Below are 27,526 nucleotides of genomic sequence, written 5' to 3'. Positions count from 1 at the left end.
AATCCACCTGTGTTATCCCACGAAGCAGCTGGAGGCATGGGATCACTGTCCCCAGCAGGGACAGGGACATGTCCCCACTGCCCATGGTGGGGACAGGGACACGGACACGTCCCCGCCATGGGCAGAGCCATGGCTACAGCCTCCACCACACTCAAGCTCAGCCTGAGCAGTCTGAGGCTGAATAACATTTATGCAGAAGAAATATTGGCAGAATTTCTGTGGGGAAGGGATTTTTAAACAGTTTGCTAGGTTAAGTGCAGTAAGTGTTTATGTATATGTATGTATAATGTATATATAAATAAAATTAGTTTTGCAGCAGTGCCTATGTAAACATATCTTCCTGAAGCACGAAGCTTAGCGAATAAATGACGGAACAGGATCCGCAGACAAAGCATCATCCGCAGAGCCGGAGCACCGGCGACCATCGGCGAGCACCGGCCATCCCCACGGCACGGCACGCTGAGCGCGGGTGGGCGCAGATGGCAGTGATGGAGAGCAGCCCCCGGGAGGGCAGCGCCGTGCCCGAAGGCTTACGGCAGCCGAGCTGCTCTCTCGATCCGCGGGTCTTGTGGGGATGGATGCAGTGGAACAGATTCAAGGAAACCCCCTTCTGAAATTCAGCGCATCTTCCCCAAACTGGAGGGAACCAAAGCACAACTCAGCCCCGGCAGCTGCCGGCACCGCTCAGGGCACGACCCCGCTCCCCACCGACCGACAACTGCCATTTTAAAGCAATAAATAAAGAGAAAAAAGCCCCCAGAAAGGGTCCCACTGACCAGCTAAAGAAGGGGGGAGGAGACTCTGCTAGCCAAATAAAATTCATGAAACCTTAGGAGGAAGTTTGCTGAAAGTGAATGTTTTTAAGACATTGTCTGGAGACTCCAATAAAAACAGCCCAGCAGGATGAGGGCACTGAACAGGGCTCTTCACTACAGAGATAAAAATAGAGTTTTTCAAGCCACCTTCTCACTCCCAGGGTGGGAACGGAAGGTGACTCCAGAACTAACACACCTTCACATCCCCCTCCAGGTGAGAAGCTGAAAAGCTACCAGCTGCTGAGGAGAAATACCGAAAAATAAACATATTTATGCCACAGAATATGCTCAACAAGCAATTGCTTCACACATCCAAGTCAGCCAGCAAGGTGCTGTAACTGCTCCCGTGACGCTGCAGGTTGCACCGCCGGCGGCTGCACCCCCCCCAGCCACCCCCCACCCTCGGCCCCCCGGAGCGGGGAGGGCAGAGGTGCCCGCGGGGGCTCCGGCATGGCTTTCCTTCAGCTGGCGAGGTGAAGCCAGGTTTGCAGGACACTACAGCAAAGCCGATATTCAGCAAAATTCTGGTAATGAAAGCAAACCTCGTTCTCCCTCAAATTTTGCTCCATCAGCACTACCCACAAGTTGTTTGCCTTCCACTCGCGCAGCCTGGGCAGAGTTTAGAAAAACACAGACAAAAAACCTGGCAGCTGAAGGTTGAAAGGGCTTTGCTTTGTTCCACTGCACTAAATTCCCCGGGTAATACCACTCAGCTCTCTGGGACTGGCACGGCTTTATTCAGCTGCCAAAAATGAAACTAATGCAAAGCACGAGGTCTCCAGGACATAGTCCTGCTGAATTAGGGGGAGAAGAGGCAACAGAAAATAAGGTCCCCGTCTCCCTGCTGAGTGCACTCCACGCTACAGCAAGGATCTACTGGCTGCTCCGATGCCGTAATAGTCAGCCCGTAAGTAAAAGTTTAAGTCCTCCCCAAGAACAAGCTGGAAATGGAGCTGGTTCAGGTTGTATCAGGTTTCTCCCGCACAGGAGAGACCTGCACGACACCTCCTTAAGGGCTTTTAAAAAAAACTTTAAAAACAGGCTGTACGGTTCTCCCCAGGTCCATCCCCGCAGCCTCCCACGTAGCTCCTAAAACCGACTATAGAGCAAAACAAAAAGCAGGCACTCCTTTGCTCTGCCGGGGCAGGAGACGGTCAGCGGCCGTGGTCTGCTGGGCACCCAGGGCTCTGCACCACCGGCAGCACCATCACCGCACGGCTGGGACAGGACCTCACCCCGCACGGCTGGGACAGGCCGTCAGCAACGTACACGCTGCCCTGATTACGGTGCCGTAATTACAGCCAGACTTCATGTCCAGCCTCTCCTCCGCACAGCAACACGGCAAAGGGCCACACAACCAGGGATCAAGGCGAGGAACCTCCTGGATTTGACCAAGGGATGAGCATCACCACGAACACCGCGGCGTGCGCCGTGCCCCGGGCTCCTCTCCCAGCCAGCCCCTCGCAGGGACAGCCTGGGCAGCACTCGATGGGGACATGCCGGACACCTCAGCGAACACAAGTGATGGACTTTGAGCTAAAAACCAACTTCTGTGTTTTCCTAGTACCATTCTTTGATGTCCCTATGCAGCAGTAAGGCGCGATGGCTCCTTGCAAGACTGACGCTGCACAGTGGCATGGGTGGCCTGGGCTCAGCCTGGCACCCACGCCTTTCCTGGGCGACTCATGGGTGACAGCAGGACATTACATGACCATGACGAGTGCCATCAGAGGGGGCAGCACCACGGGACTCTCCACTACATCACAGTCACGCTGCAAAAGCGGCTCAGCCGTAAGGAAGTTTTGTTTCAAAATGGGTCAGCCCTGCTCCAGGAAGACCTTCATTATTTCTGTATTAATATTTAATGCCCAAACCCCAGCGCTGCCTCCATCTCAGCTCGTCCTGCCCTGCGCCATCAGAAGACAGCCCCGTAGTTTTAAGAGCCAAGTTTCTGCTGGGAGGGGAGCCTCGCTGGGCTCGTTAGCGGGGCTGATTTCAATTGCTTACAACACACCCACCTCGCAACTCTGCCACCAGGAACGTCCCCATCCAGCCGAAGTCCCCGGTATCTCGGTGTACCATAACACACAACACAGCAGCAGCGTTTCACAACCCAAGCTGCTGACGGCTGCTGTGCTGCATCCCTCCCTCGCCGCCGGCGAGCCCACCTTGCCGAACGCTCCCAAAGCTCGCGGGAACAGCTGAGCCATTGTCCTCCAGCTAGGGCTCTCACAAGGTCCTGCCCCAATGCCAGACGGCACAACCAGGGCTCAACACAAGCTTTACTGGAGAAAGAGCTCAGGAGCAAGGGAATCAGGGGAAAAAAAAAAAACAGGGTCCCCATCTAAAGGCATTTAGTTTCTACTAGCTATCGTGTCAGAGGATGAAGGGACCCAAGTTTCAGAGCAAGAGCTCTGATCATCTCTGTCAGCAGGCTCTGGGCTTGAAGGAAACCAGAATGGGGACCTGCACGGTGCACAGAGCACCCCAGCACGCTGGCTTAAGGCTCCCACTGGAGAACACCTCGTCAGTACCCACGAGCAGTCGCCCCTGCAACGCAGACCTGTCCCCCAGCCCCCCGGGGCTGGGATCTCCGCTGCCGAACCGGGACGGTCACCCAGCCGCAGCCCCCTCCCCGCAGACCTCGCACCAAGGGGCTCGACTTTTCAGCCTGAAAAGCTCGGCGCAGGAGATGTTCGACATGCGCTGGCCTACGCCGTGCCCTGCCCTGCAACACGAGCTGCACGGGAGTGAAACCTTAGCCACGAGCAGGCTCAACGCAACAAGGCACCGCAGGCGAAGCCAGCGGTTGCCTCCATCCCAGGGAGCAGCACCTCTCATCGGCAGGAGCTGCAGGCAGCACGGGAAGCAATCCGGGGTACCTTCGGCAAGTTAGGAGCTACCTGCTTCATAACGCTTAATCCGCAAGTTTGAACAGTCTGGAGACGTACCATCTCAGCAGAGGTCAGAAACCCCTCTCCCAGCCCGCAGCAGCACAGTACACACGCAGAGGGGATGGAGCAGCAGAAGATGAGGGCAGCCCCGCATCACCACCCCAGTGCCGAGCCACCGGGCAGTGCAAGAGCCGGAGCCGAGCCCCCACCACCGCCTCCGGACCCGTCCTGCCGGACCAGCACAAAGCCTCGCTTCAGACGGACTCGGCTGCAGAGCCAAGACGCCTACAAAGATGCAACTCTGGCAAAAGCGTGTTGCCCTATAAAAACACCACAGCCCTGGGCCCTGCTCACTACGGGATGACAAGCCCGGCCTCCACCCTCTGCAGTTATTGCTGGGAAAGGAATTTTGCAGGGCTTGACCCACTCCCCTGTGACACAGGCGCACGGCACCCACTGCCCGCGAGAGCAGGGCGCTGCCGTCGACTGCGGCCGTGCCACTGATCGCCACGATGCACCGGTCAGCTCAGAGCCCCGGCGCCCAGCCACCAGGTTTCCGACATCTGGGGTGCGGGAAGCCCCAACGCAGGGAGCAGAGGCAGCGGGGAGCACAGCGCATGGAATCTGGGGGTGGCACAGGCTGACTCCAGGGGCCAGCTCCTTCCTCCTGTCACACCGCATCGTCCCTCCGCTGCCAAACACACCAAACCACCCACAATTTCCCTTCTGATTCACTGGAGCAAGAATCGCTCCCCTTCCCTCTGGACGTGGAGATAATGAGGCAAGAGGCTGTTACACCGGCAATAACATTTATTACAGCTGATGTGTAGCAAACGACTATCAGGAATTATGCCTGCGTTTGTGCAAGACAATTAGGCTTCGAGTTTGGGGTGTTTTTAAGCAAACACTTCTTCAAACGCGGAGCTATTCATACGCCATTGCAAAACGATCTTCCACACGAAGAAATAGCTTTAAAATGAAATGGAGGTTAGCCTGTAAACGGCAATAATCTGATCTGTCATAAATGAGACAGATTTGTCTTCGGGGGAAGGAAGAATTGCCAGTCCCTCCTTTCTGCCAACAGACAACCCTGTGCAAGGGACGAGCGCCGGGAGCGGTGCACGGGGAGCAGCCTGGAGAGCTGCCCTGCCACCGAGCTGCCCGACCCCGCGCCCACAGCCGGAGAGCTTTCACCCCCCCGTGCTGGCAGCAGCGCCCAGCCCAGCAGCTGCGCCGCTACGACGGGGTCCACGCGAGTGAATCAGCGCCAGGGAAGGTGGGATTACGTTGGCAGAAGGTGCCAGCAGCCTCCGTCTCCCTCTGTAATTACTACACATGTGTAGGCAGCTGCCTGTAGTGGCAGCATCGGCAAGGGGGCGGCTGACAGCTCCTCCACCATCTCATTAGCACAGTCACTCCGAGGGTGAGCACTGGTTCTGGAAAATGATTACAATGGGCTTCCCGAGCAGAACGCCTCGGGAAAGCCTGCGCGGGAGAGGGTGCCTGGCCCGGGCAGCAGCCAGAGAGCTGCCTGCTCCGGACCTCGTGGGGAACTGGCTCGACCCCCTGGTCCGGCTGCTGCCAGAACCCCAGCAAGACGATGGCAGCAGTTGGAAGCAAAGCGTGGGGCAGCCACCCATCCCGTGCCCCTGCGGCTTGGGGTTCGGTGGCTGTGACGAGGCAATGGCCAAACCTCCCCCGGCATCGTCCCCCTTCCTCGGGGTCGTCTCCTCCTGACCACAGCGGTGTTCAGGCTACTGTACAGGCCAGAAAAGCATGGGACAAAAAAAAAATACTTGGGCGATGGGGATGTGAAGCATTGGGGGTGGTTTTGGACTTGGAGACTCCAAAGCTTACAGAGCTCCAGAGGGTCCACACAGTCCCTGAGCCTCCAGCCCTCGCACTGGGCTCCAGGAGGTTGCAGAAGTCCTCAAAGAAACAGCCAAACACCCGGTTCCTGCACACATCCCATGCCACACATCTCCAGAGGCCAAGAAAAGCATCGTCGTCTTCAGAGGAGAAAAGGCTCCTCGTTCACTGCAGGAAATGCAAATGCAGCCAGGACCATCCTCCTCCAGCTCCCAGCGCAGAGACGCTGATGTTGGGTAAAACCGCGAGATCTGCCTCCAGCTCCACATCCTCGCTCCCTACACCCCGGCTGCTCCCACTAAAATACCAATTTTAGGAAGGAATTAAAGTGTTCGCTAACTGACAGTCAGACCTTTGGACTCCTCTCGAGTCCATCTTTGGCTCTCGGAGCCAAGAGGCCCCTGTGCACCCTTGGCACCAGCTGCACTTCAGCTAGGTCAGCCAGGCTTCGATGGAGACGGTGCTGCCGCTGGCTCCGGGCCAAGGGTGCTCTGCTCCGTTTAACCCGCGCCTCACGCAGCACAGGACCGAAGAAGCCGATGGTCAGAGGCAAGGGAAGAGCCCAGCCCGCCTTCACCCTTCACCCCTCATTTCTTGGGGGAACGAGCTTCATTTCAGCGCAGTTGTTGCGATGGCACAAGCTGCCCCGCACGCTCCTTACGGGGCTGCGCCCGGGGAAATTGTGACCTGCTCCACAAACCTGCTATTAGCACAGTTCTTCGAGGACAACACACCTCAAACAACAACTGAGTCACCCCCTGAAACTGTTCCCAGCAACTGTCCCCAGACCGACCACACCACCACTCAGTCCAGGGGACCGGCAGGGCTGGGTGGCAAGCTCCGGCAGCTCCCGGGGCCGAGCCGTGCCGATACGCAAACACTCGGCTCCGCGGGAGGGAAAGGCTCCCGCCTGCGCGGGGACCCGACCACGTTAACACCCCGCGGTGCCGGGCTCTGCCCAAGTCCAAGAGCAACCAGCACAGCGGTGGGTCCGGGTACATCAGCTGCATTTAGAGGGTGGAAGGGAGCCCCAGACGCCCAAGCCCCAGCTGTAGTTAAATGCCGTAGCCAGAAAGCTCCATTCGCAGACCGGCTCTACGTTCAGAGTAGCCAAGATTTTGGGTGCCATTAGCTCCGTCTGAACAGCTGTTATGCCCCAGGATCCCAAAACCCAAGACTTTAGAACTTCACTATCTTGGTATTTTTTGTACTGAATTTTTGTATCAGAGTTGTTCGGGTTTTTTTCTGCTTAACGCTCCCAGGTAACTCAATCTAGCCACTTAAAATGCAGGAAATCATGCAAGCTTTCCAGTTTAACAAATGACATCCTGCATTACATGTTAGGCTAGAAAGGTTTTATGAGACTTGGTCACAGGACCCAGCAGAGCAGAAACCACTTCCTTCAGGAGGAAAATTAAAGCACATAAATTATTTCATTTTTCTCACGACACCGGGAGCAAAGCAAAAAAAAAAAAAAAAAAATCGAGATATTCACAAACTCCAGCTATAACCAAGACACAGAAAAGGCTCTGATCGTTTTTTTTATCGCTGCAGGAAAGCGAGCAACCGCCGCAAACCTGCCCTGGACCGAGGTGATTTAGGGACAGCACTGCCCGCCCGTGGGATAAGACAAATTCCCACGCAGGCTCCCGGCCCCCGCGGGCTCCTCCACAGCGCAGCGACCGGGGGAGGGCTCCGGGCTGCCCGGGGCTGCTCCCCGCTCCGGATCGGCGGGGCCCCGGCAGCCGCTCCCGCCCCGGCCGGCTCCGGGCGCTCCGTGCCGGCAGCCGGAGCGCATCCCCCGGGAGGGAGCGGGGGCGGCCCCGGCCCCCGGCGCCTCCTCCCTCCTTCCCTCCCTCCCTGCCTCCCACCGCATCCCGCTCTGCCCCCGCGCCCGGCGGAGGATGGGGAAGATGGAGGGGTTTTGTGGGGAGGGGGAAAAGAAAAAAAATAAAAATAAAATAAAGGGGAAAACGCCGGAGGAACCGCCGCGGTGCCCGGGAGCCGGCGGCAGCGCCGGGCCGGCACCTGTTGCCGGGGCTCACCTTGTAGACATTCTCGGTGAGCCGGTGCACCTCCTCGGAGCGGGCCATGCCGGGCGGGCCGGGCAGCACCATGGGCGGGCGGGGGGGGCGGGAGGGGTGGGGGTAGATGCGCGGAGCGGTGCGGAGCGACGCGGAGCCCGGGCGGCGGGAGCGGCGAGCAGCGCGGAGGAACGGCCGCGCCGCCTTTTATCAGCTCCCGGCCGCCGCCGCCGCCCGCCCCGGCCCGCCCCGCGGGGAGGAGCCGCAACCGGGCCGGGCCGGGCTGGGCCGGGCTCCGCGCCCCGGCCGGTGGCGGCGGGGCAGGGCAGGGCAGGGCAGGGCGGCGGGGGAGGGCCCGATCGGGGGCTGGGGCTGGGGGGGAGGACGGCGGCGGGAGGGCTGCGAGCCCGGGGGGGGCAGGAAGGATGCACCGTGCTGTGCCCCCTCCTATAACCCGCCTCCTGTACCCCGCCATGCCCCATCCCGTACTCCATTCCCCATCCCATGCCCCAACCCCTACTCCATTCCCCATCCCGTACCCCATCCCATACTCCATTCCCCATCCCGTACTCCATTCCCCATCCCGTACCCCATCCCGTACTCCATTCCCCATCCCGTACTCCATTCCCCATGCCGTACCCCATCCCGTACTCCATTCCCCATCCCGTACTCCATTCCCCATCCCGTACCCCATCCCGTACTCCATTCCCCACCCTGTACTCCATTCCCCATCCCGTACCCCATCCCATACTCCATTCCCCATCCTGTACTCCATTCCCCATCCCGTACCCCATCCTGTACTCCATTCCCCATCCCGTACCCCATCCCATACCCCATTCCCCATCCCATACCCTCACTATGCCCCATAACCTCTCCTACACCCCCTGCTATGCCCCATACTACAGCCCGTGACACTCCATGCTATACCCCTGCTCTGCCCCATCCTGTATCTCTCGCTGTACCCCACATCCCCGAGACACCCCATCCCATAGCCCCGCTGTACGCCACACCCTCGCTGTACCCCACGCGCCTGGTGCTGTGCCCCGTCCCCCGGCTGCGCAATGCGGGGTGGATGGGCGAGGAGCAGCTGGAAGAGGAAGAGCAGCCGGTGGTGGTTTTATACGGGGAAAGACAGCGGACGCCATCCAGGAAGGCCAGGAGAGCAGAGGCGGGATGAGCAGTCGCCATGGTGTACGGCTGGCCCGGCGCGGCACACCTCGTGGTGCTTGTCCTCAGCCCGGAGCGATGCTCAGCCCAGGGGAGACCAGCCCAGGCAGGAGGAGAGGCAGCCCCTGCCTGCCTGCCCCCTCGCTGTCCCCACGCTGTCCCGCTGCCTGGCCAGCCGGGAAAGTGGGGCTCACACCTCGTCACCCCGCAAGCACCGGGATTCCCCCGGGAGGCCCTTGCCAGCCCTCCTGGCCATCAGGTCCCCGTGGGACAGCAAAGCTATGGATCCCCGTCCTTCCCGTCCTTCGGGCCAGCGGCAGCGACTTTTGCGCAGGTCCCGAGGGACACGAGGAGCGAGGCCGTGCCCCGGAGCCAGCGCCCTGCGTCCCCTTGCCTTACAGCCCTCCCCACCACGGCTGCCGCTCTCCGCAGGGTGATCCACGGTTAAAAGGGAGCTTTACGTGGCCGGGGCTGTCCCCGCGTGCCTGTGGCCGTACAGAGGAGGAACATCTGGAGGGCACTGGGCGCAAAGTGCCACCGGCTGCCTCGTCCCGGCCCTCGGGCCAAGCCTTCTCTCCTTCCTCTCCCTCCTCTCTAACGCGAGAAGCAGTGAAACAGTTAAGCAGCCGAGCGTGTTTTTTTCCATCATCTCCTCCATCAATTTCGAGAACAAGGAGCCCAAGCAGCCGAGGTCGATACCTTGGCCCCAAAGCTCCCGTTTCTATTGCCCTTGCTGCCTCCCGCTCTCCGTCCCAGCCCCGGCGAGGAGCAGGGGGGGCACCGAAGGCGACCGCTCACTCTGGCTGCATTCACGTCCCATTTTGGCTTCTACCCCCTCAGCGGTTTCACACTCCAAAGGACAGGGAAGAATTTACAACCCCTCAGAAGGGTTTTTCTCATTTTTATGGAGTGGCCGGTTAACCCTTTCCCACAAGGGCTGAGAAAGAGAAGCGGCGGTGGGACGTAACCTCAGGGGGGAGCTGGGAACAGGGCTGCCATGGGAGACATTCCCAGGAGGGATGCCCGGCTGCCTGCATCGACGCAGGGACCTCGCAGTGCCCCTTCCCCGCTCGAGCCCGCTCCATCCCGAGCGGCCAGACTGGTCGGCTCTGGCAGGATGCCGCTCCCTTGGCCAGACACTGGCACCTCGCTGGCTTTCCAGTGCCGGTGAAGGATTTCAGATCAAGCGTCCGGGAAGAGAGTGCCTCCATCTGCATCTCCATCACCTTATTTTTAGTTACGTTATGTAAGTTCTTTGCTACGTCATGGATGTGGGGGGTTCTTGCATCTAATTCCAGTGTGACAGCCCAGCAATTCAAACAAGCTGTTCCTCTGGTGAAGAAGATAAAAGGATTTGTAATTTCTCATAATAAAAGAGGCCTTTTGGGACGACCCTCAGAGAATCTCTCGCATCTAGGCCTGCTCTCAGACAGCCGCTCCACTTTCTTCCCATCCTCTGCTCCTTATCCCCAGGAATTCTGAGCACTGAAAACCTTTCTCCCTCGTACCCCCCTGCTCCCAAAGTGAGTCTTCGGCTGGAAGCGGCCAGTGATTTCTTATCCTTACATTAAGAGGCAGATTTAGCAAATTATCGTTGCCCCTGGCTTTTCCCAGGTCACAAGCTCTTGATTCGCGACGGCTGCCCGGGGCTGGTCTGTGCTGCCTGTGCTGCCTGTGCTGCCCGTGCTGCCCCTGCTGCCCATGCTGCCTGTGCTGCCCGTGCCCCGCGGGGCTGTGCCAGAGCCAAGGCAGAGCTGCCGCCCCGCAGCTGCCCGGAGCACCCTGGGAATTCGTGGCAGGAAAAACCTGCCGTTGCCTCGTGCTGTAACATTTGCTTTGATTGCTTTTTTTTCTTTGTTTGTTTTGTTTTTTGTTTTTTTTTTTTTTGTTGCTAGCTGTCTTTTTGTCAGGGTGATTCACTCCCCCGGGGCTCGGCGGTAGCTGGAGCGTGCCCAGGGTAACCATGGTGGCAGAGTCCTTCACAGGTTACCTCCATCCCCGCCGCGCCTCCCGGCGCTTCTCGCTCGCCCTTTCGGAAGACAGGGACCTTCCACCGCGGGGGCTGCGCCGGAGGAGCAAAACCTGGTGGGTGCAACGTGGGAAACCCACCACGCCAGACCTTTAACACCAGTGGGATAAACACGCGGCAGCCCTGCACTGACCCAGCGATGGCCCCGCCAGCCCTGGAGCCGGCACCGTCCCCATCCCCGGAGCAATCCCTCCCTTTTGCAAAATCGGGGTCTCTCCCCCGGGGTGACGGTGCATCGGCACACGCGGCACCGGCCACCTCCAGCCTCGGGTGGAGTGAAGTTGCTGTGGCAACACCAATTTATGTAATCCAGCCCGCTCGGCTGCAGGTGTGGGGAGGAAATTGTGCTATTTTCGAAGTTTCATTAGGTTCCTTCTTAATTACCAGCGTGGCGTCACGCCAGCTCTCCCGGCCGGGTCACACGCCGCAGCGCAGGGACCGAGCGCCGTGCCGGGGCAGTGCCGGCCGAGGGCAGCGGCTGCATGGAGGGACTGTTATGGCCAACAGCTCCTCTGGCTTTCCAGCGAGGTGGACACGTGCTCACCGCTCACCGAAATGCCTCCGTGGTGGCTGGGTGCGGTGGCTGCCCGGGGAGGGAGGTGGCTGCAGGGCGGCATAGCTGCCCAGGGAGGGGAAAATGATGCTGCACGGGGTCAATGGGAGCTGCTGCATCCTCAGCGCCTCAGGAAAGCCTCCTGTGACACAGGAGAGAGGAAAAAAAAAAAAAGGTGGGTTACAAGGCCTCATAGTTTTGAATGTGACGTGTCACCGGACAATACAGAGAGGAGGAAACAGAGGTACAGCCCCGCCGCCCTCGCCATCCCCCCGGCACTTCTGCCAAGGGGCGCGGGCACGGGCTGCCACCGGGAACGGCTCCGGGCGGTCACTGCTTGCTCCTCGGCACCTTGAAAGCAGACGGGTGGTGTCAGAGTAGGAGAGACCGAGCACGGAACAGGGCGCCTTCGCAGGCAGCTGCACCAGGTTGAAGGAGCCGCCTCCATCTCTAACTCAGCTGCTCGTCCAACGTGGTCCCACGGCGGGGCCGGGGGCAGAGGCTGCCCCGCTCCCTGCACAGCCACGGCTCAGGCTGACAGCCCCCCGTGCCCTTCATTCCCTTTTCCTCCTTTTTGATACGTACTGAAAGGAAAGGCTAAACCCAGCCCGCCTTCGGTGACCCCCGCGAGCAGCCCGGCTCAGGGCAGGCGCGTACCTGCAAGCGTCAACTTGTTAATGAGATTACCAGGAAATTTCCGTACTTTTTGTCTCAGGCAGATGGCTTCCCCATCAGAGTCCTAACACGCTGCTGCGGCGCAGTCGGCTGTGAGCCCTCTTCCATGCTGCGCCCGGAGCTGTTGATTTCTGAAATAATTTAAATGTGATTTTTCTGACATCTGGGGGGGGTCACTGGGGAATCAGCCTGACAGGTTTGAGCAAAACCAACCCAGCCGCAAGCACAGGACGTGCTTTTCCCCGTCCACCTTGCTCAGCTCGGACTCCTGCCTCCCTGGCTCACTGCCGAGCCGGCGGGGGGGCCCCTCCTCAACGCCGGGCTGTCCCCCGCTTTTTTTTTTTGAGCACCTCATTAACCTCTGTGGGAGCCGGGGCAGCAGACCCCACGCCAATACCCGGGTCCCGGAGCCACCCACCCAAACACAGCTTTGCTCTTCCCTTTGCAGCGCGGCTGTCGCTCACCGGGATGCCGGCAAGAGCGGCTGCGGCGCCGTGCCGGTACCCATCGCCATTCGTACCGGTGAGCGCTGGTCCCTCCACCACCACAGGCTCCATGTCCCTTGAGTGTGCAACGTTGAGTGTGCAACGTCGAGTGTGCAACGTCGAGCGTGCTGCTCCCAGCATGCTGCTCCCTGTGCTACCTCGAGGCACGCACGAGTTTACACTTTCTGTTTCGTAGGGTCAGGACTTAAAAGTTGGCAGAAAATTGGAGATTCCCTGCGCGTGCCAGCAGCTCTCGGCCGGTTAAATCCCCCTGAGCACAAACAGCAAATCAAGGAAAGCCATTTATTGAGGATTAGCAAAGGATGAACAATTCAGGCTCTTATTTTACTGGGTGGGAGCTGCAGCACTGAAACCCAGCGCAGAGCCTGAAACAGCGGCGATTTCCAGCTCCTGCCTCGCACTTTGCCGAGCAGGACTCACCGCGGCTTACGAAGTGGGTCAGGATTATTTCACAAAGGAGGAAACTGAGGCATGGCAGAGTAACTGGCCCCCCATCATCCTGAGCAGGTTTTCCCTAATCCCATTGGAAGCAGCATCTGAACGAGACTCCTCACAGTGAAAGTTGCTGTTTCCAGGTATTTGCATACCGGGACCTGTTTTGCTCACTGATGTGACACAGCAGCTCTCTATCTGCGTTGCTCCCTGCATCGGAGCACGCAGCCCCGCTTACGGCGAGGGATGCCGCTGGGCTGAGCTGAGCCGGGTGTGGAAAGCGGCTCTGCCGCCATCGGCCTTTCCGTCGGCCGCAGGGAGCCTGGGCTGGGCGCTGCAGCCGGGGTTGGGTCTCGTCACCGGGGTCGCTAATGGCAATAAAATAAGTGGTGGCCCCGGGGAGGGAGTGTGGGCTGGGGGGAGGCGCTGGCAGAGCGCTCGGCTGGCGCAGCTGCAGGGACGGACCCCCGGACCCCCCCCGGCTCCCGCTCCCGCATCCCCCCGAGGGAGCGGGATGCAAAAGGCAGAGTTTTGTTGGTATGTGTCTGGGACGCTCTTGCTGCCCGGCTCAAAGCTGGAGCCTGCCTGCGTGGTTAAAACAAAGCTGGCAAAGCGGCGGCGTGCCCGGAGCACGGCCCTGGCAGCCCCCAGCTCCCACCTCCCGGCCTGGGGGGGACGGGGACCTGCTCGCGTGTCCCCTGCAGACCCCTGCGCCCTTCCCGGCTCCTGCGGTGATGGCTGCGGGCAGGGCACGGGCAGACCCAGCCTGCGCTGGCAGGGGTGACACAGGCCAGGCTGCACAGGAGAGCGGCAGAGCCGGCGTGGAGGAGCCTCGGCTCTCCCGGGAGGCTCCTGGGGAGAGCAAGCGCAGGGAGGAGCCCGAATGACGGAGGAAACCGGGAGTGGGTGGGAGAACAAAGCGTTGCGGATGCAGAGGGAGCTGTGATGGGGACTGGGAAGATGGAGGGAGCGGAGGCACCGAGTGGGATGGGGGGAGGCAGTCGCTGCTGGAGGAGGGGAAGGGGCAGCGGGGCTGGCACCAGCCGTGGGAGAGCCGGACGGGTCCCCGGCCGTGCTGCCTTCCTCGGGGACCAGGGGAGGCTTGGAAGGGAGAAATCTTGGCTTCAAAGCAAACAGCAAACCCAACCTGTGCTAAGCCACGCTGGGGTGGGAGCGGACGGGGGAGCGGTGCCGTGTGTGCTGGAGGAGCCTCGAAAGGCGCTGGGGTCGGCGGTTCCTCCTTGCTCCCAGGCTGCTGAGCGGCCCAGAGCCCCTCTCGCTCCTCATCTGCCCCAGCTCCCGCTTTCATGAGTGAGTAATGCTGAATTACAGATCGCTAAGGAGATCTCTGGGGATACTTCTGAATAACAGGAATAGTTTATGTGATTTGCATAATTGGCATGACGGGATTTTGCATCACGTTGCTGAACTCGGGGACGTGTACGGGGCAGTGCCTCCAGCCAGCGCCTTGCACAGAGGCACTGGGTGCTGTAGAGACCTTTGGGTGCTGCCTCCCACCCTGCCCAGCCCCTGCCTGCCTGAGAAGGACCAGTCGGTTGCAGAAGGGCGGCTCACAGAGAGGAGGCTGAAGGGACAGGATCAGGCCCACTGCCACCACCTGCCCTCTCCCTGCCCAGTGTCACCTCTTCCTTTCCGTCAGGCCAACACCGCTCTGGGCCGGTACGAGACCCCAGCCCCACAGCACCCTCGGTCACGTTTGCTTGTTCCGTGGCCACGCTAACGGGCTCAGTCAGGCTGTCACAGCCCTGCCCCAGCGCCCAGGCTGCAGCACAAACGTTGGTTCTCGGGGTTAAAGCACACAACACCAAATTCCCACCGCTCCTCTTCCAGTCCCAAGGCCACCCAGCTCCCCGCACGGCATCTCCAGCCTTTCTGCACGGATGGGCTCACGCAGGAGCATTGTCTCCTCCCGCTTCAAAGGCACAGGCACAGCCCTGGGACCCGTCTCCACTCGTTTCCTCGTCTTGCTAATGAATCGTGCACCGTCGGGCTGTGACTCGTTCCAGCCCTGGGGTGCAACCCGGCATCAGCCCTCCCGCGCAGCCTGGTTGCCGGCTGGGAGCCCGTGCCGAGAGCAGCCGGTACCGCAGCCGGGCCGGCCGGGTGGCAGCCAGGGGCTGGGGACCATCAGTCACTCCGCAGCGCTGGCCCTGCAGGGACACCCAGCGCGTGCCCACGGCTTCTCCTACGACTTGAGGAGCCACATTCCACTGCAGGGCAGGGAAACTAGCCCACGTTTGGGGGAAATAGCAAAGGAGGGTGATCCGGGGGCAACCACCGTTTCCCAGTGCTCCTTCCACATCAGACACCACTCTGGCAGTGGGTCTGGCTTCCCCCAGAAGGTGAAATTCTGGCTCTCCTACGTCAGAGCAGTCACTGCTGAAGCATTTCAGTCACTGCCAAGCACCACCGTACACCGACAGCTCCCGTCTAGCACTAAGAGCCAGCAAAGGTCACATTCCCGAACTCAGCCGCGCAGCTCTCTAACAAATCTGCTTTGTTCCCATCACTGCTCTAATTAGGAAATTGCGCTGATTTTTTTTCCCACAGTTGAACTATCAAAACTCAGGCTTGTTCTCTGCCAAAGCCTCTTCCATCTCTCCGCTGGTGACTCAGTGTGACACCAGGCCACTTGAAATATGTGAACAGGGAAAAGGAAGGAGCCAGCGGCCGGTCCCCCGTGGTTCTGAGCGTGCAGCTGGGGGGGAGGCTGGCCTTGCAAGGCTCTGAGTGCAAAACAAAACAGCACCAGTGCTACCCCCAAGTGCGGGCAGCACCCTGCCCCTCGGGCTCCTCTTCCCCGTGCAGGGCAGGGCGAGCTCAGGGTGTGGAGTGATGAAGAGAAGGAAAATGGAAGACCCCCCCCCGCAAGCCTCTTCAAAGCACTGCCTGGTCCTGACTCCGTGTTTGCCAAGGCGGGTGGAGGACAAAAGGATGTGGAGAGGTCGTTCCCAGCAGGGTGGGAGCCGAGAGCCGCTGCCGGGGGGGCACCGAGCGGGGCTGCAGACCCCGGGGGACGTGCCCCGTGCCCCTGTGCGCCGTGCCCCAGCCGCGGCTCTGAGCTCGCTCGTGCCAAAAAGCGACCTGGACCCAGACGAAAGGCCTGCAGATCAGCTGCCGCTCGGATTTTTGTCTCACCATTTTTTTCCCACGGGTGTTTCAGGAAACATGTGAGGCAGCGGGGCATGCAGCCGTGTCAGGGGGTGTGCAGCCATTTTGGGGGTGTGCAGCCGTTTTGGGGGTGTGCAGCTGTGTCAGGGGGTGTGCAGCTGTGTCAGGGGGTGTGCAGCCGTTTTGGGGGTGTGCAGCTGTTTTGGGGGTGTGCAGCTGTGTCAGGGGGTGTGCAGCTGTTTTGGGGGTGTGCAGCCATGTCAGGGGGTGTGCAGCCGTTTTGGGGGTGTGCAGCTGCGTCGCCCCGGTGCAGGCAGCCCCTCTGCCTCCCCAGGCAGCGCCGCCGTCCAGCTGTGTTGGCATAGAAACTACCACGGCTCTGCCACGGCGTCGCTGCGTTACACAATTCAATTAAACACCGAGTGAAAGGGCTGCTGCCATTTAACGGAGAGGGGGGAGAAGCTCCCCGGCTGTCAGGGCGGCAAGGAGGCCTTTGCCCCAAACCAACTTCTAGAGAACTTGCAGAGCATCGCGGGGGTGGCCTGCAGAACAAGAAAACAAAGCCCCAGCGAGCGAACGAACGGCGCTGATGTTCAGCGGCTCCGCTGCCTCCTGGACAGCATTGAATAAGAGTCTATTTAAAGGCAATGCCACTTGCATAACGCTGGCAGTAATTCCCTCTCCCCCACAGCCTCATGCCTTGCTCCCAGGGACACTGGCAGGAGGAAGGGCCCTGCAGGCAGCGGTCCCTGGCTGGGCAGAGCCCACGGGACAAGGGCAGCTGCAGGCAGCATTCCCTGGGGACGGGGACCTTCTCTGCGGAGGGGAGCGGGGAACGGGCAGCGCCGTCTCCCAGTGGAGCTTCTCCCTTCTCCCAGCCGCTGCCTCCTGCGCCGGGCGATGATCCTACATTGCCACGCAAGTCACGTTAAATGCCACGGTGGCTGGACCCGGCACCGAGTGGCGCGCTGGAAATACCACAGAGACTCCGGCAGCCGCTGCGGGAGGAGTGACAAATCACCTGCTCCTCTAAATGTTACGGGACTGAAATTCACTGTCACCTTCACACGTGCGGGGTCTGTAATGGGCAGGTTTGCCGTGGCGTTTGCCCAGTGGCCCGAACCTCTCCGGTGCCTCTGGCAAGGAGCCAGGGCCGTGCCAGGGCTGGGGGCACCGGGGAAGGCTCCGGGCCCTGCGTGGGAGCGGCAGAGGAAGCAGCGTGAGGTTGCTTGTGCTCTCCAGGGTTTAATTAGCAACGAGCAACGTTGCCTCAATGACTTTCTTCAAGGGAGGACACTCCTCTATTTAACTAAACATCTGGCCAACTAAAACACAGCTGGAATTGCTCCATGCTCAGCTCACACTGCAGGGTGCCGGCTCCCACCCCGCTGCCACAGCTGAGCGGGTACGTGGGAGCGTTAATTAAACACCATTAAACATGGCGCAGCTGCTTTCCCAGGGACACGGGAACCCCCGGCACCTCCTCCGGCAGGGGCAGGACCGGGGGGCTGAGCTACGGCCAAGGGTCCGGCTGGCCCAGGCAGGAGAGACCCGGAGGCATCCCACTGCTTCCACCCGCAGAAGAGCCGTAAATCCAAAATAACGGGGAAGGAGCTGGTGTCAAAGCAGCGGCCCGGGGCTCAGACCCAGCCCTGGCAAGAGCCCCTTGTCCTGCACCCATGGGACCCGTGTCCTGCAGGACCGAGCGTGAAGGTGGTGCCGCACTACACTACTACTACTACGGTGCTGCTGCAAACAGTGCCCTCCAGACCCATGCCCGTTTGAAACGGCTGACAGCCACACGCAGGGGGTCCCACGTTGGCTGCTTGGGGCGGTTGGACAACCCCACCGAGCCGAAAGAAGAAAATCCTGCCCAGGGCAGGGAAAGGAGACCCCAGCCCAGCCAGGGGCAGGACAGCACGGCCACTGCTGCCATCCGGACAGAGCCACACGCTCCCTGCGAGTCCAGCGTCCAGGCGCAGACCATTTATTCCTCAGTTTATCAACAATTCCAGAATAATTCTTGCAAAAAAAACCCCCCAGTTCAGCTTCATTGCAAGCCCAAGGGCTGGAAGGCTGCCATTCCAAACATCCCCCCCCTCCCCGTCCTGGGATCCACCCCATTACTCCTGCCTCCCAGGAGAGCCCCTTTTCCCCTGGGAGCCGTTTCTCCAGGGAGCCCCGGGGTGATCTGCCCGATCCCTGCCCTGCTCCCGGCCCGCTGGTGAGGAGAGACAGGCAGGCACAGTCCTGCAGCACAGGCAGGGGCTGCTCCACCTCTGCAGCACCAACATAACGTATAGGCTCTCTTAAATATCCCTCCAGCTCATCCGCGTTTGGCTCGCGGGCCGTGCCAGGGCTGTCGGGGCACTGCTGCTGTCGGTTACAGACGAGCCTTCCTGGGCCATCCAGGCAAACGGGATTGCTTTTCTATTACACACGGAGCCTGTTCTGAAATTTCCTGCCCACATCTCTGCCAGGAGCAGAGAGTAAAAAGGGGAGGGAGGAGGAAGGCAACTCTTGCTCATCCAAAACATTTACTGTGAAAACACGAGGCTGGAAGAGGAATCGGTGAAACCATTAGAAATAGTTTATTGTTACAGCACACCACAGAGGTCACACACCACTCCTGGCTCTTCCTCTCAAGGAGACACCGTACAATCTGCTTGGTGCAGGGATTAGCAGAGGAAGCTGTTGGCAATCTGCTCCAAACTTTCCTGTTCGTTCAGTAAATGGCCTCTTTACTGCATTAACAAATGCAAGGAGCTGCATTAACCCCTTCAGCACTAACCCCACGCCCTCTCTGGACCAGCTTCCACCTGAGAGCCCAGACAGCACCGGGCGCTCAGCTCGCCGGCCGGCAGTCACCGGGACCCGGCCCAGCCTCGCCGCAGCTTCCCCTGGGGATGGCTGGCTCGTGTCTCTCTCGCTGCCAGGACGTTCGTGAGAAAGAGAACCGGAGCATACGGACTGCGGTGCTCTCCCCCTCCTCGTCCGGGGTGATGCGTGCCAACCCTATTTAACAGGGTTTACACAAAGCGCTAGCAGCAAAAGCTGTGCTCCCAGGAAAGGTCCCTTCAGGACCTCACTGGGAGAGCCCAGCATTCACTCCTATGGATTACAAATTAAATAGGGTAAAATTAAACAAGTCGACATCAGGCTAGCAACGGACTGAAGGAGCCCTGAAGCAAAAACGTTGCACAAAAATGCTACAGACACCACGGTGCTGATGAAGACAAGGCTCTCTCTGGTGGAAAAATCGTGTATTGCAAGACAGCCAGGATGGTTACGCAGAGCAGAGCAGCAGCCTGGCCTAGAGAAAAAACAAAAAACCGCAGGAGTGTGGAACGGGGTACAGCCCTGTCCCGCCTTAGCTCCGGCTGTGAAAGCTGGGTGAAGGGTTCGGCGGTTCCAAACACCGGCCGGGGTAACCGGCGCCTTCAGCAGAGGCACAAGGAGCAGTTTAAACCAATTTCTGCCAATTTCAGAGAAAGTTATTTGTTTGCTGAAGTTGCACTGGTTAGTAAACATGGGTCCAAGGCTTGCAGGACCCTGGCTTTGTTATGAAACATTAACTAATGAGAGCACACACAGTGGAATTGAAAATAGGGCAACTCCAAGGTGCACGCTGCCTTGAAGACGCATGCATGCGGGAGGAGGAGGATGCCCTGGCCAGTCTTTGGAACATAACAAGCAGAGATGACACGGAAAGCGTGACTCAAAAACAGAGCTGCTGCTGGCCCATCACCACATGGAGAGCAGCACAGTCTCTGGGATTACTTATTATTGTCTAGCACCAGATCACATAACCCCAAAGGCAGTCACTAAAAGTCTCCAAGGACCCTCTGGTCCTTCTTCTGCTGTCACAGAAACCAGGATTAAGGGTTGTGGCTTCAAGAACGTAATAAATAAAGATCTGCAGTGTCCTGAAGAGCATCTGCAAGCTGGCGAGTAAGCTTGCTTCCAAGAACAGCTAAATCTGCCTGCCACCTGGCTGGCCAGGCAGCGTTCCAAACGCTTCATCATCCGTGCCGACCCGAGCGCCCCGCTACACCACGCTAAGCACCAGACCGTCCTCCACAGTGCAGGCTCAGGAGGAACTGGTCTCCCCTCTAACCACTTATTGAGCAGAGTCTTTGGAGTGTTCGTTTAAGCAGCTTCATGCCTCATCTCTGGTACCGAACGAGCCTCACGCTTACCCCAGCCCGACCTTTCCTGTCCCCGGCTCTACAAGGAAATATCAGCCACGAGCTGACAACTGGGAGCAGAATCGATCTCAGCGCACCTGAACGTTGCAAAGGTGAACTCTGACGATGGTGCAGAGCCAACAAGGGATGACTCCTGGCTCGTAACGTAGGCAGAAGACTCCTTGCTGGAATTTTAAGAGGCTCGTCAGATTTCTGTCACCCCGGGTCTCACTCAGCACCACGGGTTACCAGAGGCAGGCAGGCAGAACGGGATCTGAATGGGAATTGTTACTGTCCGCCTCCGATTCACACCCGGCCAGAGGCCAGCTCTTCCCCTCGCACGGAGATCGGGCTTTTCCCCCAATCAGCGCCGCTGCCAGCAAATGCAAAGCCAAGCAATCACTCTGAACTTTGCTCAGTGAACCACCCTCACACGTAAGCTCATTTTACACAAGGCTGACAGAACCGTTTTCAAACCGTAGCACGAAGCGTCGCTGCCCGCGGAAGCTCAGGCTTGCTGCCTTCTTCCAGGCTGCCTGCACTCTGCCCGTGCCCTTTCAGAGCCTCATACACGCCAGCCAGTCTCTGGACAAGAGACACCGGCAGCCCTTCCACAAACAGAATCAGAAGAGGAAAAGCAAAGGGACCGAGAGGAGTGCAGACACCAGTGCGGCCTGGAGGGCTCCCGAGGGCAGCGGCTCGTTCTCGCCCAGCCCGATGCCCAGGACAGCCATTTCAAACACACCATCGCTCCGAGGGCGAGACTTCCTGGGGATTCAGTCAGAGCAAAGGCAGATTTACCACTGAAATCAAACCTAAAGGAAGCATTTGGCTTTGGCAGTCTTAGAGTTGTTGTTTAATCCCGAGACAGCGCAGCTGAGTGAGTTCAGAATTTAAGTTACAAAAAAAGAAAACACTAGAAAATAATCTTGATACAAGAGCAATAATCAGCTGAGGTTCCCCACCCTGCACGGGGAATCCTGCTCCACAATCCGCCCAGCACAGCTGGGATGCTGCCAAGGCATTGCTTGTTCCCAGCACACGCTGGGATGGCAAACTGTCCTGGGTGAAAGTTATGTGGGGGAATCCCCAGAAGTGGGAGTTAAGATGCTGCCACCAGTTCTGGTTTTGGCCTGTTCTTGACGGGTGACGCTTCTGTGGAAGAAAAAGAAACTTGTTAAGGAACAGAGAATGCAAATAGATCTCCAGTCATCTCCTGCGGAAGAACTAGGACTCATAATCCACTTCTCTGCAGAGCAACAAATGCTTGCACAGCGCCTGGAAAGTCACTGAACTAATAGAAGTTCGTTATAAATAATTCCACATATCAAGTATGCTCCTCTTTTTCACAGCACCTAAAGAATTAAAACAGTTTCAGAACATACCCAACACCACCTTAGTAAGCCACCAGCCCAGCGACACAGATCTAGGGCAGCGAGCGATTTCTCGGAGGGCAGCGGGCAGACAAGCTTCTCCCCTCACCCCTCCGACGTGACAACGTGACTAAATGAGGCTCAATCAGCTGCAGGCAGCAGGGGCGGCGTGTATTTTGTTTGGCCATCCTGCCGCCAACGTACAGAGGTGACATCTGATCCATGTTTACTGGCAAACAAGCACTAAAAAGAAACCAGCCCGTTCCCCACATCCCAGATTTCTCCTGGGCAGCTTCCATACAGAGGAAATGGCCTCTTACAGCTCCTGGTTTCCACAAGCAGGGATGTCCGGCTTCTGTGACCGACAGTTCAGCGTTCTGCTGTCCCAGGACACAGACTCTTTACCAGTTTGCCTTCTGGCACCCAGCTGGGTGCAGCTCTACCTCGCTGTTTGTCTCCGAGGGCAGGCTCGACCTTCAGTTCTTCAGCAGGGACAGACATCTGGTAACGCTCCGCAAAGACTCCTTCCTCACCAGGCCAGCGGTGCCCATTCGGTCACTCCGCTTCAGGAGCTCTCTCCCACTTCCCTCTTCGCACCCAGCCGCGCAAACCCTGCCGCTGAGGTTCTGCATCGCTCAGGAGCGAACACGCCTGTAGCATCGGTTGTGCGCAGCCGGCGCTCCGACAGCCCCGGAATTGTGGGACTCCAGCGATCCGCATCCAGCTGGTTCAAAGTTACCGTTGTTACCTGAAGCAAGGTCACAAGAGCTACGAGTCGTCACGAGCCTCAGTGAAATCCAGTTCCGCGCAGCGTGAATGCCAATATCCGTGGTCACAAAAAAAGTGTTCCTGCGTAGCGGCACGTTGCGACGACACGCGGGGGACCAGGGAGCGTTGTGTGAGAAAGTCTTGCCTGGGTCAAGCAGAGAGCCAAGGAAGGAGTTCCTCACGGAGCTTCCCAGTGGAACATCCACTGGGTGTTTGAAGGCAGCTGGTAGTCTCACAGCAGGTACAAAGCGTGCCTTAAGAACAGCAGATGTAACAAAGAGGAACTCTTGAAGAGGAATGACTAGATGCCAACTGAACAAAGAGGTTAGAGCCCTGGGTCCTCTTATGGTAAGGGGTCAGCTGGATTTGTCAGCGCCGCGTGAGGGAAGCTGGCACAGCCCAGATCAACAGGGCTTTAAACCAGAAAGTTTATTTTCCTTCACATTTGCTAAGACAATACTTACAACAGGAGAGGGTCTCAGACTATTGCATGGAACTGAGAAGTACGAGAAGCCAAAGCTGCAGAGCGTACAGAGAAAGCGTACCTGGGATCTTTTCTGGAAGTGGCTCAGAAGGAACTTCTGGAAGCTCCATCTGTTCCTGCAAGAACATTAAAGACAACGCTGACACATACCCCCCATACCCCGCAGCGGTCGCAGACCCTTGCACCACAGTTCTGCGCACAGACTGTCTGGGAACAGAGTAATAACGTAAGAGATTTCACATACAAACTGACATCTGCCTCCAGAACTGCAGGAAGGGTTATGGGCTTCAGTACTGCCCGGTAAATGAGTACAAGGCCTTTTTTTTTTAATTATTATTAAGTGAGACTTAATAGGACCCTGTATTAGCTATGAGTCTCCTCAAATCAGTGCCAGTTGCAGAGCCTCGGTCTCCACTGGCTGCACATTTCCTACAGTGAAGGAAAGTCGAACCAGTGTTCGGAAGAGCCACAGGCACCAGAGATGGGTGGGGATGATAACGTGCACTGATTTCCGTTATCTGAGCGTGACCCAGGACTTTCAAGACCTTCATCTGGTGAAGTGGAATAGATATCCAGTAAGAACAGAGATCAACTGACCGCAACAGACAGCAAATAAAGTACAACCCTTAACAGCACCCCATTTTTAAATGGCCTCTGTGTGTGGAGCAATTAGCTTGATCTTTGATGACGCAATAATTGGCCGTAAACAGGTATAATTGAGATCTCTGACAGAGTAAGATAAACTATGGAGAGTGGGGAAAAAGATACTTTCTCCCCTATTACAAACAGCTTCCTGAAAACGTGGATTTAAAGTAATTACATCAGTCCTACCTGAGTAATAGCGTTTAATTCTTCTAGAATGGCATCTTCATCTTCCTCAGTCAGGCTGCCAGCCAGTATCTCATCTATTTGCTATGAAAGAGAGGAAAAGACACATTCCAGTCAACAGCAGCGTAGCAGAAGCAGCTCTACGGCTTGCAGCATGGTACATGCACACGGGAGAGCAACGTAAACACGGGGTGAAGGGGTACTCGGAAAAACTAACAGAGCTAATTTTTCTGCAGGCAACTGAGATTTAATTCCCAATCTGATTGCCTCTTAAATAAGGCTGGGAACACAGTGCACATCAGAGAAACTCTGTATGGCAGGCAGTCTCTGCTCACAACTACTCACGCACACAGTACGTACCCTCTGGTACTCCACGGCATCTTGGGTTTCACCCATTATTCTTTCTACTTCTTCTATTGACATAACCTGAAGAAAAGAGCCAAAATCCACACGTGAGTGAGGCCTGCAGGGAGACAGCTACAAACAGCCAGGACTCTGCCTCGTCCAAGGCAAAAGCGCGCTCCGCTGACTCGGTCACACGTACCTGGTGCATTTTGTTCAGACATTCATTGCCTATTTTCAGGCCCTCAATGACCTTCATTTCAATCTGGGTGAATTCAATATCCTGGACCTGAAACAGAAAGGAGAAGGGGAAACATCACAGGCTGTCACATTCCCGTCGTTAGCCAGACACAGACTGCCAAGATCCACAGAGAAACTGCAAGCAGAAACCAGTCAAGAGCCCTTCTTTAGTGAACAGAGGATTAAATTATACCAGTAGTAGGAAACACGCACACAAAAAGCCTTAGCACAGGCAGCTGCAAACGCGTATCCAACAGCCCTTTAACTGATTTCTGAGGCCACAGTTTCCACGGTGCCCCAGAACAAACACATCCATTTCTGATGTGTACCGAGGCAAGCCTGAGGAAGTTTCTACGGCAGCTGTCCACACTGTGACTAAAGTTTTACTGTTTTACAAAAAGACGTATTTAATACGTAACCTGCGCTACAGACCCAAAACATACTCACTGCTTGGTTCTTTAGGGAAGAGGCACAGCACATGTATGATTTCAGAGACGCCTGCCCTTCGGCCAGAGGACTAAAGCCCCGTCAGGACTTGACAGTTAAAATGCAATTCCAGACAATCAAAAGGAACGCTCACCCCAGAAAAAGAGACTTATACCAAGCGCGCACAGCGGGCCACTCGCAGCCTACAGCAACTGATTCTCACGTACCATCCGCTCCAAGTTGCTGATTTGGTTTTCCGTTTTATCTAGGAGTTGTTCTTGGTAGCGCTTCTTCTTAAGCAAGAGCATGGCTTTCCTGAAGGAAAACAGGAGGAGGCAAACTCAGCACAGATGAAAGCCAATAAGCCTAAAAGAATCACATCAAAGCCATATTTGTTTTGTGCCTTTTCCAAAAGAGGAAAAGAATCACGTGCAAATCAAACAGAACTCTGAACTGCTCCTGTGAAGAATAAGCATGAGAAAATTAATTGTAAATTTGCTAATCTAGTGCCTGAAAATTTAGGCATATTTGTGGGGGATTGGGACTTCACCCAGGCCAGCTATGCTGCAGCAACGCAAAACAAAGTCCTTGCACAACAGGCTTACGATACACACTCAAAAGAAGCCATACGAGGTGGCCGCTGACACGGCATCCGTACATGCCACCGACCCTCCGCGGTAAAGAAAGAGAACCGCTTTTTGAAGACCTGTTTTAACACCAGCCGCGGCACAGCGGCAGTCTCTCTCTTGGTTGTAGGCATAAAACTTTAAACTAAACTTCCTTTCTGAAAGAAGAATCTGTAACTACCTCCGCAGCTCACCGATACCTGCGGCTCCGTAACTCTTCCCTTCCACGACAACGGCCCTTTATCCCGCACGGACGCTCCCTGCCCCTGCCAGGCCCCCGCACCCCCCCGGCAGCGGTGACACCCCCCACTCACTCTTTTTTGCCCTCTTTCAGCAGCTGCCTGGCCAACGCTCGCTCTCTCTCCAGGTTCAGACTTATCCGCTTCTGATACTGCTTCAGCTTGTCCCGCTGCTGCTTCAGTTGCTAAAGAAGAGAGAGGGACGGACGGACGGACAGACAGACCGACCCCCCCGTCACAAGCCGAGCCCTGACGGTTCCAGCACATCCCCCCCCCCCCCCCGAAGGGCCCGGGCAGCGCCGGCCCCTACAACCCTCCCGCCCGCTCACACAGGCCGGGTCCTTCCCCCCGGTGTCACCGGCAGCACAAACACCGGGGCTGCATCAGCAGCCGCCGTCAGAGCCACACGCACCCCCTCACCCCCCCCGCCATCTTTCTCTGCGCCCTCCGCAGCGCGGGCACCCGGCAAACGCCCACCCGCTTCGGCCCCCGCCCCGGAGCCGGCAGCCGCTCAGGGGCCGGGCCCGGTGCGGGCAGGGCGGCGGCCCGCCCGGAGACAGCGACTCCGCCATTCCCTGCCGCAGGGATAACGCGCCGGCGCTGACCGAGCTGGGCCCGGCCTCCCCCGCGGCCCTCGGCCCGGCCTTGCAGCGGGGCGGGGGCTCCCCCAGGCCGCCCCACCGGGCCGGGCCCGCCGCCGCGCTCACCAGCACCGCCTTGTCCTGCTCGGTGACGCGGCTCCGCCGCTTCCGCCCGAAGAGGTTCCCCATGGCCCCGCCGCCGCCGCCGCCGCTCCTGACCCGGGCGGCGCGGCCGCCACGCCCCGCCCCGCCCCGCTCCGGCCCCGCCCCTCGACGGCGGCCGCGCAAGGCCCGGCTCGGCAGAACGCGAAGGCGAAGGCGAGGGCGGCGCAGCGGCGGGCAAGCGCCGCTGGGGGGCGCTATGGGGGCGCGGCGGGAACGGGCGGGGGAGGGGACGGGGGACGGGACGGGGGCTATAGGGGGTAGGGGGGCTATAGGGGACGGGAGCGATAGGGGATGGGGGCTATAGGGGGTAGGGGAGCTATAGGGGATGGGGGCCATAGGGGACGGGGGCTATAGAGGGTAGGGGGCTCTAGGGGATGGGGGCTCTAGGGGATGGGGCTATAGGGGACGGGGGCTATAGAGGGTAGGGGGCGCTAGGGGATGGGGGCTATAGGGGACAGGAGCGATAGGGGATGGGGGCTATAGGGGGTGGGGGGGCTATAGGGGATGGGGGCTATAGGGGATGGGGCTATAGGGGAGGGGGCTATAGGGGGTAGGAGGGCTATAGGGGATGGGGGCTATAGGGGATGGGGGCTATAGGGGACAGGAGCGATAGGGGATGGGGGCTATAGGGGGTAGGGGGCTATAGGGGATGGGGGCTATAGGGGGTAGGGGGGCTATAGGGGATGGGGGCTATAGGGGATGGGGGCTATAGGGGGTAGGGGGGCTCTAGGGGATGAGAGAGGTAGAGGATGGGGCGCTGTAGGGGCTGGGGTGCTATGGGGCAGAGGATGGGGCACTGGGGGCACTGCAGGAGACGTGATGGGGCAGGGGCAGCCGCAGGGCTGTGGGGTGGCGATGAACGGAGACCCCGGTCCCCATCTGCCCCTGCAGGGACGTGTCCCCGCGTCCCCGCGTCCCCGCACAGGAGAGGCTCTGGCACTGCCCGCGGGTTTGGGGTCCCTGGGGGTCCCTGGGGGCGGTTGGGCGGGAGGAGCGAATGTGGCCCCACCACCAACGGCCTGATGGCGGGGAGAGGGGACGCAGCTGGGGGCCGGGACAGGCCGTGGCGGTGGCCATGGCCGTCACTGCAGCTTTATCGGGCCCACGGGCACTGGGGGGTCATGCCGAGGGGAGCAGGGCAGCTCCATGGGGTGCACCGAATCTTTCGCCC

The 27,526-nt window shown here is 58.7% G+C and overlaps 2 protein-coding genes across 5 annotated transcripts in view; both read right to left on the bottom strand.

Annotated features, from left to right (window-relative positions):
• The window catches only part of BAIAP2 (BAR/IMD domain containing adaptor protein 2), a 49,779-nt gene extending 42,096 nt beyond the window's left edge, over window positions 1-7,683 (bottom strand). For all 4 annotated transcript variants that reach the window (XM_050908233.1, XM_050908235.1, XM_050908234.1 and 1 more), the window contains exon 1: window positions 7,624-7,683. In XM_050908233.1, coding sequence (XP_050764190.1) covers window positions 7,624-7,671 — 48 coding nt within the window. In that variant the 5' untranslated portion in view covers window positions 7,672-7,683. The remainder of the gene's footprint in view (window positions 1-7,623) is intronic.
• Window positions 7,684-19,197: 11,514 nt separating this feature from the next.
• CHMP6 (charged multivesicular body protein 6) lies at window positions 19,198-26,379 on the bottom strand. Its single transcript, XM_050908576.1, has 8 exons — window positions 26,317-26,379; window positions 25,685-25,794; window positions 24,972-25,059; window positions 24,281-24,367; window positions 24,097-24,162; window positions 23,740-23,820; window positions 22,970-23,024; window positions 19,198-21,438 (listed from the first exon to the last, which is right to left on the bottom strand). The coding sequence occupies exons 1-8, from the start codon at window positions 26,377-26,379 to the stop codon at window positions 21,386-21,388; spliced, it is 603 nt and encodes a 200-aa protein (XP_050764533.1). The 3' UTR covers window positions 19,198-21,385.
• Between the last annotated feature and the right edge of the window lie 1,147 nt (window positions 26,380-27,526).

Source organism: Gymnogyps californianus, chromosome 19, assembly GCF_018139145.2.
Source record: "Gymnogyps californianus isolate 813 chromosome 19, ASM1813914v2, whole genome shotgun sequence".
Lineage (NCBI taxonomy): Eukaryota > Metazoa > Chordata > Aves > Accipitriformes > Cathartidae > Gymnogyps > Gymnogyps californianus.
This window is presented reverse-complemented; position numbering and strand designations above follow the sequence as displayed.